This window comes from Sinocyclocheilus grahami, unplaced genomic scaffold (assembly GCF_001515645.1).
Source record: "Sinocyclocheilus grahami isolate Dianchi unplaced genomic scaffold, SAMN03320097.WGS_v1.1 scaffold390.1, whole genome shotgun sequence".
NCBI lineage: Eukaryota > Metazoa > Chordata > Actinopteri > Cypriniformes > Cyprinidae > Sinocyclocheilus > Sinocyclocheilus grahami.
The window spans coordinates 441,466-453,753 of NW_015505569.1; the positions used below are offsets into that span (position 1 = coordinate 441,466).

General features: G+C 33.7%; 1 protein-coding gene across 1 annotated transcript in view; it reads right to left on the reverse strand.

The window, feature by feature from the left end:
* The window catches only part of LOC107550171 (probable E3 ubiquitin-protein ligase HECTD4), a 112,965-nt gene that overhangs the window by 53,975 nt on the left and 46,702 nt on the right, over positions 1 to 12,288 (reverse strand). The window contains exons 26-35 of the mRNA XM_016231408.1: positions 12,250 to 12,286; positions 12,027 to 12,162; positions 10,419 to 10,563; positions 10,172 to 10,338; positions 8,227 to 8,373; positions 6,697 to 6,881; positions 6,466 to 6,619; positions 2,031 to 2,311; positions 502 to 691; positions 329 to 410 (exon numbers count right to left, since the gene is read on the reverse strand). Of these exons, the coding sequence (XP_016086894.1) occupies positions 329 to 410; positions 502 to 691; positions 2,031 to 2,311; positions 6,466 to 6,619; positions 6,697 to 6,881; positions 8,227 to 8,373; positions 10,172 to 10,338; positions 10,419 to 10,563; positions 12,027 to 12,162; positions 12,250 to 12,286 (1,524 nt within the window). The remainder of the gene's footprint in view (positions 1 to 328; positions 411 to 501; positions 692 to 2,030; positions 2,312 to 6,465; positions 6,620 to 6,696; positions 6,882 to 8,226; positions 8,374 to 10,171; positions 10,339 to 10,418; positions 10,564 to 12,026; positions 12,163 to 12,249; positions 12,287 to 12,288) is intronic.

A 12,288-nucleotide genomic window follows, 5' to 3' on the forward strand; every position in this document is an offset into this window, starting at 1 on the left:
TGCAGGTATGCAGCACATAAAACTGGAAGACCTTATGAAGATGCTTACCGAGCCAGCTCAGCGTTCCTCTCTCTGCACACTGTGGACTGGGCGGTTTTCTTCTTGTCACCTGTGGTGGATATCCCAGCATTCTCCTGGCCTGTGCTCTCTATCGGAGGACCCACACTAACAATAAGCCCAGACTGAGCCCACTTATTGGCTTTCCGCAGAGCAGACGAAGCCTCCTCCGTGATCACCTCACAGCAGCCGCTCTGCAGAACACAGGCATTTCACTCTTCCAGCATTGCTTTCTGCTCCCCAAACCCATCGCCACTAAACCAGAGCTGACCTTCGTCATGTCCCGATCCATCTTCACCACCTTCTCCATGTTCGCTCCGGTGCCGAGGCGGAAGGGACGACCCTCTGAGCTGCTGCAAGGTGTCACGCAAACACTGGCGTCAGTCTCAACTTCTCCAATACCGTGTCCGAATCCAGGTGTTCAGTGAGGTGAGTGTGTTTTACCTGAGTAACGGCTGAAGCACCTCATGGGACGACTGGTCTTCTCTCTTATGGATGAAAATGGACAGCTTGCCATCCACGGCTTCACCCTCCTCGCTAGTGTCTCTGTCGGTCTTAGCACTGCTCTTCGGACAGGCCCGTGTCAGACTGGTGTCGGCCTCAGAGGCGCTGGGGGAGAGCAACGTCTGGAAACCTAAGAGAGGACATAAAAAAATTACATAAGCATGTTGATAAAGCATTAGGTAATATTAGAACTATTACAGGTAAATTATTAATACATAAATAAATGATCAAATGTGACCCTGGACCACAAAACCAGTCATAAGGGTCAATTTTTCGAATTTCAGATTTATGCATCATCTGAAAGCTGAATAAATAAGCTTTCCATTGAATTATGGTTTGTTAGGATCGGACAATATTTGGCCGAGATACAACTATTTGAAAATCTAGAATCTGAGGGTGCATATTACTAATCAAAAACTAAGTTTTGATATATTTGCAGTAGGACATTTACATAATATCTTCATGGAACATGATCTTTACTTAATATCCTAATGATTTTTGGCATAAAAGAAACCTCAATAATTTTGACCCATAAAATGTATTGTTGGCTATTGCTACAAATATACCCCAGCGACTTATGACTGCTTTTGTGCTGCAGGGTCACAAATAGTGCCTGAAAGTAAAATAAAGTAAAAAATAGCACCTGTGAATTGGCAAGTTAAGTTAAAGTAGTAATTTTGTTGCATATTTTCAACATTTTTTTTAGTTTGTATTTTTGAAAACTGTCTATATAGTTTTTATTACAACTATATAAACTAAGACTGAAATAAACAGTTTTAATTAACTTAGTAGATCAAGTGAAACTAAATAAAAATGAGAAATGCTGTGCAACTAGCAGAAATTAAAATAAGTTACATTTATTTATTTTAAGTTATTTCAAGCAGAACATTTTTTTCTTTTAGTTTTAGCAAACTATAACGTCCCTCAGTTGCAAGGATGTATTTAAATGACCAAAAATGATAATATTGGAAAAAGTAGTAAAAATACAGCTACAGAAAATGTCTATTTGAAATAAACACTGTTCTTTGAGCTTTCTATTTATCAAATAATTGCGAAAAATTAATTGCATCACAGTTTCCACAAAAACATCAGGCAGCACAATTGTTTTCAACATTGATAATAATCAGAAATGTTTCTTGAGCAGCAAATCAGCATATTATACTGATTTCTGAAGATCATTTGACACTGAAGACTGGAGTAATGATGCTGAAAATACAGCTTTGAGAACAGATATTCACATAGAAAACAGCTATTTTAAATTATAATAACATTTCACAATATTACAGTTTGTACTGTGTTTCTGATCAAAAAGCAGAACAGACTTTAATGTTCAAAAATTGTATCGACCCCAAAGCCAGTTATAGAGTGAAGGTTACAGTCTTTGGCCTGAACACAAAGGCACATAAAACATGATACATTTGAGAGACCCTTCATTATTTTTATTAAACCCAAGCTGCATTCTCTCGCACCTGGCACCACGTAGTCCGCCAGCTTGGCCAGCAGCAGCGACGCGATGCGGAAGGCAGGATCACTGGCCTCCTGCTGCTCTGCGTCCAGCGCATTCGTCGCGTAGCTCCAGGACGGCAGCGCTACATTCCCACAATCCTCCACACTCATGAGCGGCAGCGCAGCGCGGCACAGCTGCAGGATGATCAGCACCAGTTTGGGCGAGGGCCGCTGGTCCAGGAGCAGAGACAGGAGTTTAGACACGCAGGCAGGCTGGCTCAGGATGGTTTTGCCAATGTGGCTCCTGGAAGAGCAGAAAGAGAGATGCAACAGTTCAAACTGGGGAAAATCAGGTAAATCCATTAAGAATAGGGATGCACGATATTATTGGACCAATATCGGAATCGGCCGATAATGGCTTTAAATGTAAATATCGGCATCGGCCCGATATGAAAAATTATGCCGATATGTCTTGCCGATAAGAGGAATGCATTAACTCAAATGTGCTCAGGGTGTGCTAGCGATTAGATCACGTCAGTAGTGTGGCTCATCTAGAAGCAAAGTTTTGCCTGAATGGTGATTGGATTAAATGTTTTGGATCGCTGCATTTAAACTGAGAATGCGTTCAGTGTATGATAGAGTAAACAGTGATAGCACGTGCAGCGGCAGCCTCCCCCGGGTCCTAATGCCTGTTCGGTAAGGAGTTTTATTTCCGTAGGGGGCGCTGTTGGCCTACTTCTAATAAAATGAAAGCAAAATACACTAATAATATTTAGACTGTTTCTGATTAAATAAAGCATTAATTGATGCCATAAAATCATGAGTATTTTGATTTAAAAGGTCAGAAGCTTACATGAACAAAAAATAAATAAATCACAAACATGACACTTAAACTAAATAACTTGATATATAATGATTTATTCATTAACGTGTAATATGTTATATTTTTAAAACAAATTATGAGCTCTAAAAGATTTTGCTTTAGACCATTTACAAATGTTAAATCATAAAATAAAACGTAAAGGTTACCGCATCTCTCTGAAAAAAAAATGCAGTGATTAATATATAGTTTATTTATAGTTATTTTCAAATCTTCAATGTACTGTCATTATAAAATAATTATAATATTGTTTATTTAATTCTAACAAATAAGTTCTTGTTAAAAACTAACCCAAATTAAAAAATAATTATATATCATGTTCATGTTTGTGGCATGCGTCAGAAAGATGTTCAAAGAGACCGAGACGCACTAAAGCAGCGCATTCTGTTGTTCTCTTTATTTTTCAAAGGCATGACATTTTGTAGTTATTTTGAATGTAACGTTACACAATTAAAAATATACATTTTACCATATGGCTACAAATATTAAGTTAGTATTAAGTTATTTCCCCTCGATGGGGGAAAAAAATCCAAGTGAACATCAATCAGTACTCAATATTAATTTAAACTGCTTTAAATATGACTGCTGCTTATTTCCTGTGCATTCTGAAGGTATTCTGAGAGTTTGGTGAGAAACAAATGGAAATGGCAAGTTATTATATTTTATGAAAATCTTGCATTGCAGTGCTGCGCACAAGTGCATATCCTTTTGAGATATCAATTATAATAAATTTTAATAAAACACAAGACTACATTATATAACTCTAACAGTAGGCTATTTAATATCGGTTGTTCTCCGGTTGTCAGTCAGAATGACAGTTCTTGCATGAACATTGGTCAACCCAAGCCAATTTATTATTCTTTCCTTTTTGTCTTAGAGTTTAAAATATTTTGAAACAAATTAATTAATTTCTTAATTAAACAAACAAACAGACTTACTGGGTGAGCAGGGTAGGCTAAGATAGCTGTCATATCATACTCTGCCATGCCCAGCTGATGCAAAGAATATAATTTATATCTACACAGAAGAAAGCCCTGTCTAGACTCTGCCCCGGTACGAGTTGTGTCCAGCTATTCATTAGCCTGTTTGTTTGATGAAAAAAGATTAAATGTAGTTGCAATAAATGCGTTAAGAATCCATACAACTGCAGCAGTGGAGGACTATTATTCTGCTGCATGATACTGCAGAAGAACTGATGACGGCACGGTTTGATCTTCGGCTGACCAATCAGCAGAAAGGTGCGTTTAATTCCCGCCCACGTGTAGAAATCGAATATTCAAGCTGTTTATTCATTTTTCCACCCATGAACGAAAAATGAAAATTTAAGCTGAATTTTCATTTTCGTTTTTTTGGAAAAAAACAAAATAACGAAAAAGGAGCCGTTTTCTCATTTTTCTACTTTCAATATTAAATCAAAAAAACGAATGATCGAATGATACACGGATTTAAAACAACTTTATTATTTATAATATTGTTTATTTAATTCTAACAAATAAGTTCTTGTTAAAAACTAACCCAAATTAAAAAATAATTATATATCGGTATCGGCCAAAATGAGTTGAAGATTATCGGCAAAAATCCAATATCGTGCATCCCTAAATTAAGACTTAAACAGAATATTCAAAAAGTTGAAAGTTATGCAGAGTTTAATTACTACTGGACTGCTGAAACACTAAAATAAATGTTTGTTGTGTGTATCAGCTGCATGCAGAATCGCCAGTGTAGTGCGATTCATAATGACTCTTTTGAGCAGGTTCCTCAATTGATCAAAAATGATTCACAAAATGAATCGCTTTGCTTTACTGATTGGCAGATTATCTCAAATGTCACATGTCACACTCACTGCAGCGATTACTTATCATGTTCATGTGTACTTAAACCTTTAAGAACCAAACTTTAGGAAATTAGACTTATATCAGTATAATTTGAATACATAACTTTTATTAATATTATTATTTTATTATTTGTATGCAATAAAATTACAGTTTATTTATTGTGGTTAAAGTAACAATAAATACTAGTTAACCATTTAGGCATTGTCTTAATTTACTGATGTATAAAACATGAGTTTTAAAGACAAATCTGGATGCCCTTGTGAACAAGAAGTGCACTTAATTGTATTGAATGTGCACTTTTAGGCTACTTCAAATCTTAAAAGAACATTTTTAGAAACTGTACTTACAAATAATATAATATTAATGAAATAAAAGGCCACTTAAGTGACTTAAAGAGAGACACTTTCATGACTGTTTCTGAACACACTTAAGTACACTTTTAAAAAGTGACCTTTGTAATAATGTCAAATTAAAAGTTTTACTTTGAAGTACATTTTAAATCATGTTAATAGTTAAATATTTAATCATATTAAAATATGTTTTAAAACCCTGTAACGGTCACCCCCCAATTTTGAACATAGACATGAAAGTGCATTATCCAAACTTAAATTGTTATAATTCATAAAACGCTTTTGAATACAGACCTAAGGTTGGTCTGTTTTTCAAGAAGACAATCAGCAGATTATTGCATAAGTGAAATAATAATAAAAACAAAAATACAAGTATAAAAAAGTTATACAAGTTTAAATTTACTGTAAAGAAAATGTACTGTACTGTATTTATATATTATTTCACAAAATAGTTTTTAATCCAAACTTGCTATACAATTAAGCCACATGTTTAAATAAGTTGTGTTCTAAATTTGAAGTTGATAAAAAAAAAATTGAGGTTCCTGTGCAATTTTGTTTAGGCGTTATACCAAAAACAGACACCGGGTGCCATCCAAACTCCACTGAATTTTTTTATTAAATGCATTTTTCCGGTCACAAATGTATCCATTTCTCTCTCAATATCACATCCATCACAAAATAGATGAAATATTGAGACTCAGACTGTTTCTGAACACACTTGAGTACACTTTTAAAAAGTGACATTTGTAATAAAAAAGTACATTTTAAATCATGCTGCTATTTTAATATTTAATCACATTAAAAATATGTTTTAATCATTTGTCGTGTTTTAAAGTAGTACACTTATTTTGATGCGTTACTAACAAACTAGAGCACATGTAAAGTAGTTGATTATCATTATAACTGTAATGTGTTATTTAATAATACATGTAAAGTTAATATATTTTAAATATTCTAAATTGCAACTTCATTATTACAAATGTGTAATTACAAATATATTTAAATACACGACAATAGAAATGTCATTAAAATACATGCTTGTCAGTACATTCAGCCATATTTCAATCAAATTTAATTATGAAATTACACATAAATGTACTCAAGTGGCTCAAAAAGCACTCTAATGATAAGCTAATTGCATTTGATATAATGCATTTAATTGATGCAATTAAATGTCTGAAAGCATTTACTTGAAGAAACTTAAGTATATTCTTCTAAAGCGTATAACTTCAATAAAAAGTGCTAGTTTTAAATAGTATGCTAAAGTGTACTTCTTTTTATAAACATGCAGAAAATGAACATCCTTGAAACATGAGTGAAACAAAAGGAATTGAGAATTTAACAACACTCCGCTTTATTAACAGAGAAGCGGTTCAGGTGAAACAGGAAGTACCTGGAAAGATCGTTGAGCAAACTGAGCACATCCTGCAGGGCGTCGTTTCCCGCCGCTTGGTTCCCGCAGCAGTCTGTCGCGCGAGCCAGGTGATTGGTTAGCAGGCTAGACACCTGTCGTGCCAGCCCAGAATGCACTGCATCTGTGGAGCCGCCTATTTCACAACAGTGAGCGTCAGTTAACACTGAACAGGATTGCTGTGATACTTCTGGAACCGCAAGCTTTGCTCACCTTCGACTTTTTCCCACTCGATGCAGCGGTTGGCGAGCACCTGGAAAGCAGCCCAGGCCATCGTAGCTACTTTCTGTTTTTTGGTTTGTTTCTCACTGGAGCTGCTGTCTCTCTGACTGCTGAGACTGCACAGTCTGTCCATCAGCTGAACCAGACCGCTGCGCACCAGACACTGCTCCTCACTCCTGACCACAACAACACAGAGCGCTATACTATCAAAATCTTATGCTCTGGCTAGTGTTGACATATTTTCTGTTGTACAGTGTTGTTATTGTTAGCTTTAACTAGTAAAGGCTAAATAAAATCTACATATGCATTGAAATTTTTAAATGAGAATTACTGAAACTTACTGAAATAAAATCAATTTTAGATTAATGTACTAAAATGACTAAAACTGTAATAAAAATAAATGTGCTAATTAAAAATATTGAGGAAAAACACAAAAGAAAATTACAAAACTGCATAAAACTACTAAAACAAAATAAAATTAAACTGAAAATATAAAATAATAACTATTTACTGTTATTCAGCATCACAATTACAACATTTTTCATCATCTAAAACTGAAATAAAAATAAATGAGCTAAACATAAATGGGCATAAAATGGCAAAAGCACATTACAAAATCACTCAAATTTAAACTAAAATGTAAATATAAAAGCTCATTTAAAATCTTAATAAATACTATAATAGTAAATAAATAATACTAACTGCTAATAACACTGATACTGTAACAGTACATTTGGATTTTAAAATCAATATTTTTCAACACCATAACGACAACATTATTCATCACCTAAAACTCAAATAAAATTAGAAAAACAAAAAAAATAAATGTTAATAAAACTAACATGAAAACTGAAAATATTATAATAAAAGCTCATTTAAAATGTTAATCAATACTACCAGTGCATGCAAAAAATAATACTAAAATAACACTGCTACTATAATATCAAGAAATTTAAAATTCAACATTATTCATCATCTAAAATTTAAATAAAAATAAAAAAAGCTAAATAGAAATAAGGAAAAAAATGAATGACAAGCACAGAAAATTACAAAAACAAAGAAAACTGAAAATATAAAAATAAAAGCTAATTTAAAATATAAATAAAACTATAATTGTATATAAACAATCCTAAAATAACTGTAATTGCAAGCTGGAATTTTAAATCTAAGACTATTCAAAATATATATTTTTAAAGCACCTAACAAAATTGCTAAAACTAAAATTAAAACTGAAAATATAAAATGAAATGCTACCTTATAGATTTTTTTTAATACTACATAAATTATACAAAAATAGCACTTTTTACTGTAAAAAAGCATGTTGGGATTTTAATTGAACATTATATCTAAATTGCCACCAATTGCTTTTTTTTTATATACTTTCCAAGTGTTACTGTAATAGTAATCAGTGCACATTATTTCTAAGAAATAATAATTTCCTATTCTGTTGACGTCACCGAGGTCATGTTACATAATTGCATATTTGATTTGATGCAATAAGAGCTGAATCGGAGTGCTTGCCTGGTGTAGGGGATGGTGCACAGCAGGCCGATGCTGTTGGCGCAGGCGATTGGGTAACGGGCGCAGAGAGACACCACTGACGTCATGGTCTCTCCAAAGGCCTCCTGGACCTGCTCCATCATGCCACCGCAGGTCAGTTCCTCCACTCTACACACACACACACACACACACACAGTCATATGGACAACTGAAGCTTCACAGCAGAGATGCAACACTCTGCAGATCGATCTACCAATTTTAAACCAAAAATAAAAAGTTTGGGGTTGGTAAGAAGTCTCTTCAGCTCACCAGGGCTGCATTTATTTGATTAAAAATGCAGTTAAAACAGTAAAATTGTGAAATATTATTACAATTAAAAATAACTGTTTTCTATTGTAATATATAGTCAAATGTAATTTATTCCTGTGAGTCAAAGCTGTATTTTCAGCATCATTACTCGAGTCTTCAGTGTCACATGATCTTCAGAAATCATTCTAATATGCTGCTTTGCTGCTCGAGCAGATATGTAATATCTTAACATTTTTGGGGATTTTTCCGATAATGATAATTAAACAATATTTGGTAACACTTTATTTTAAGTACTATTACTATTATAATAACAATTAATTATGCATTATTACATGCAAGTAACCCTAAGCCAAACCCTAATCCTAACCATATAGTAAGTATATGTAGTTAATTAATATTACTCAGTACTTAAATGTATAATTACACTGTAACAAGGACACCTTAAAATAATGTGTAACCCAATATTTTGCTGGGTGTTTTTGTGTTTGGCTGGTTTAGGCCTGTCACGGATAAATAAATATGACACTAAAATGGCATGTAGGTGACGGAAAGTCCCTGTCTTAATGAGTGATTAATTGAATCATTCATTCAAACAATTTGTTCAAAACAGCTGATTCATTTAGAAACGAAGCAAGTGGCTGTCTTTATGAATGGATCATTGAATCATTGATGCAAATGATTCATTCAAAAACAGATTAATTCAGGCACGAAACACTGCAGTGTTGCTCTGTGATGCACAAGTGTTCTGCTCCGGCTTTGTTTGGGACTATTTCTGTTGCCGAAACAGAAAAAAACGGACAATTTTGTGTCTAAAATGTAACTGACTCAATATTAACTTCTTGTTTGTTGAACTGTTGTATAAAATCAACACCACATTTGTGATCAAGCTCACGTGCTGATATTCGGGAAAAGAGCACCCTTGCTTGTGTGATAGTACTCAACTATATCACATCATATACATATAAAAAACAAAAACCCAAACAGGGATATTTTTTTGCATTCATAGCTTTAATGATAGGTGCATTCTGATAGGCCTCATCATGTAATGAATGCTTTTGCACTCTCAAGACATGTTTTTGTTTGTTTTTTGCACAGTGACTGATAATATCAGCGTGCATATCATTAAAACAACAATTATGATATTATCATAGATGATAAATGTAGGCACACCCCTATGGCTCAAGAAAAAACTTCTGATTAATTTCAATGTTGAGAACAGTTGTGCAGCTTCATATTTTTGTGGAAACTGTGATGCATTTTATTTTTCGGGATTCTTTGATGAACAGAAAGTTCACTGAACAGTAGGGCTGGGACAATAAATCGATGCATCGCGATTTTAAAACTAAACTCAGAATCGATTCAAGAGAGAATCACGATGCCTTCGGAAAATCGCAGAATCGGTGCAGAATCATTTCTCGATTTGCGATGCATCGATTTATTGTCGCAGCTCTACTGAACAGCATTTATTTGAAATGGAAATCTTGTAACATTAGAAATGTTTTAACGGTCACGTTTGCTGAATAAAAGTATGCATTACTTTATATAAAAAAATTAAAATAAAAAAAAGATGAATTTCTGACCTCAACAGTTTGGGGTCAGTAAGAGTGATTTTTTGAAAGAGTGTAGCGCATGTGTAAATATCTGAGGTTAAATGTACCGCGGTCCGCCTTGCAGCACCATGGTAACGGGCCCGACCAGATGTGTGACTCCTCCGACCCGAACAGCGGTGGTGAGCAGCTCCCTCATGTGAACCAGAGCCTGTCTCCGGGTGCGGCCTCTCCTCCAGCGCGTCTGAGCCGCGGACAAGAAGCTGCTGCTGGACACCTGCAGGCAGAAGACGCACTTTAAGAGCTGAATGGCCACAGGGATGTTAGTCAGTGAGCGATGCGACTGTCTAATCTTACGGTCTGATCAGGAGTGGTTCCTATGAAGGCGAACAGCTGTCCCAGCAGCACGCTGTACGTGGGCTTGTCCTTGCGGTCTTCAATGGCCAACGACTGCAGCAGAGTAAAAGAGCTGCTCCGGTGACTGGATGGATGGAGGCGCCTCCTAGACCCACAGACAGACAGGCAATTAGTTAGTAAAAAATTGTAGCAATGTTTAGAATTTACCTATTAAAGCAATAGGCCAATTAAAATAAAAAATCATAACATTAACACAACATTAAAACTGATGTGTGTAATTGGCAAATGTTCCTAAAGGGTTTATTTAGTAACAAATTATTCAATATTAATTATTAAATAAAACAAATAAATACATAAATGCATAAATAAAATGCATGCAGAAATAAAAGCATAATTAATGCATAAATAGAGAAACAAATGCAAACATAAAATGCATAAATGAATGCTGGAATTGACCTAACTTTAGTAATAAGTAAAAAAAAAATTAAAACTGGCATGCAATTTAAGCAAAAAAAAAACCTCAGGCAATTAGTTAGTAAAAAATTGTAGCAATGTTTAGAATTTACCTATTAAAGCAATAGGCCAATTAAAATAAAAAATCATAACATTAACACAACATTAAAACTGATGTGTGTAATTGGCAAATGTTCCTAAAGGGTTTATTTAGTAACAAATTATTCAATATTAATTATTAAATAAAACAAATAAATACATAAATGCATAAATAAAATGCATGCAGAAATAAAAGCATAATTAATGCATAAATAGAGAAACAAATGCAAACATAAAATGCATAAATGAATGCTGGAATTGACCTAACTTTAGTAATAAGTAAAAAAAAAATTAAAACTGGCATGCAATTTAAGCAAAAAAAAAACCCTGAAAAAACATTAGCAATAAAAAAAGGTGTAATTTTTGAGCAATAAATGTCACTAAATTATTAATTTATTGAACAGTCCAAAGGAGAAAGTATTTTAACATGCATAAATAAAAATATATGCATAATTAAATGCACAAATAAATTCACACATGTAAAAATAAATAAATGCATAAATAAAAATATATGCATGAATAAAAATATAAATAAGGAAAAAAATGCATAAATAAATTACATAAATAAATGCATAAACCTGAATTTACTTATTACAGCAATAAGCCAAGTAAAAAAAAACTGAACTTTGAATGGCAAATTAAGCTGTCATAGGAGAAAGTATTTTAACAAAAAAATAAATTAAAAAAATATATCCATAAATTAATAAATAAATGCACAAATAAATATAGTAATAAATAAATGCATAAATGTATTAATAAATAAATGCATTGATAAATGTATAAATAAATGCTAATATGTATAAATAAATAAATGTATAAATACAAAAAACTAAATAAATAAATTCCGTTTTAATAATAATAATAATAATCATAACAAACAGTTCTTAGCTGTTTATGTAATAATGTAGTTTATTATTCTAACTGTAGGCTATTTGTGGTCGTCCAGAACTGTAGATACTTGGTGCATTAATGCAAAATTCAAGTGATGTGTTCTTATAGGTGTGCATATATTCATTCTTTAACCGTGATTTGGTGCTTCTGCTGAGTCTGAGGTACCTTTGTGCTCCATGTGTGAACTCCACATCACTGTTGGCAATCATTTCCAAATCTGAGGGAGCGGACATACTGCGCAGGAACACAGGCTGCTTCACGATGGGAACCATCGATTTGGTGTCTGACACCGACTTACAGGCTGCAAGCAGGAGAAGTTCAAAGTGCCGTTGAGCACATTTGTATGTTTTTGCAGGCGTGTGCGTGTGTAAATGCGTATGCGAGTCACCTGGTGTGCATGCTGGTGTTGTAGACAGACTCTTGCACT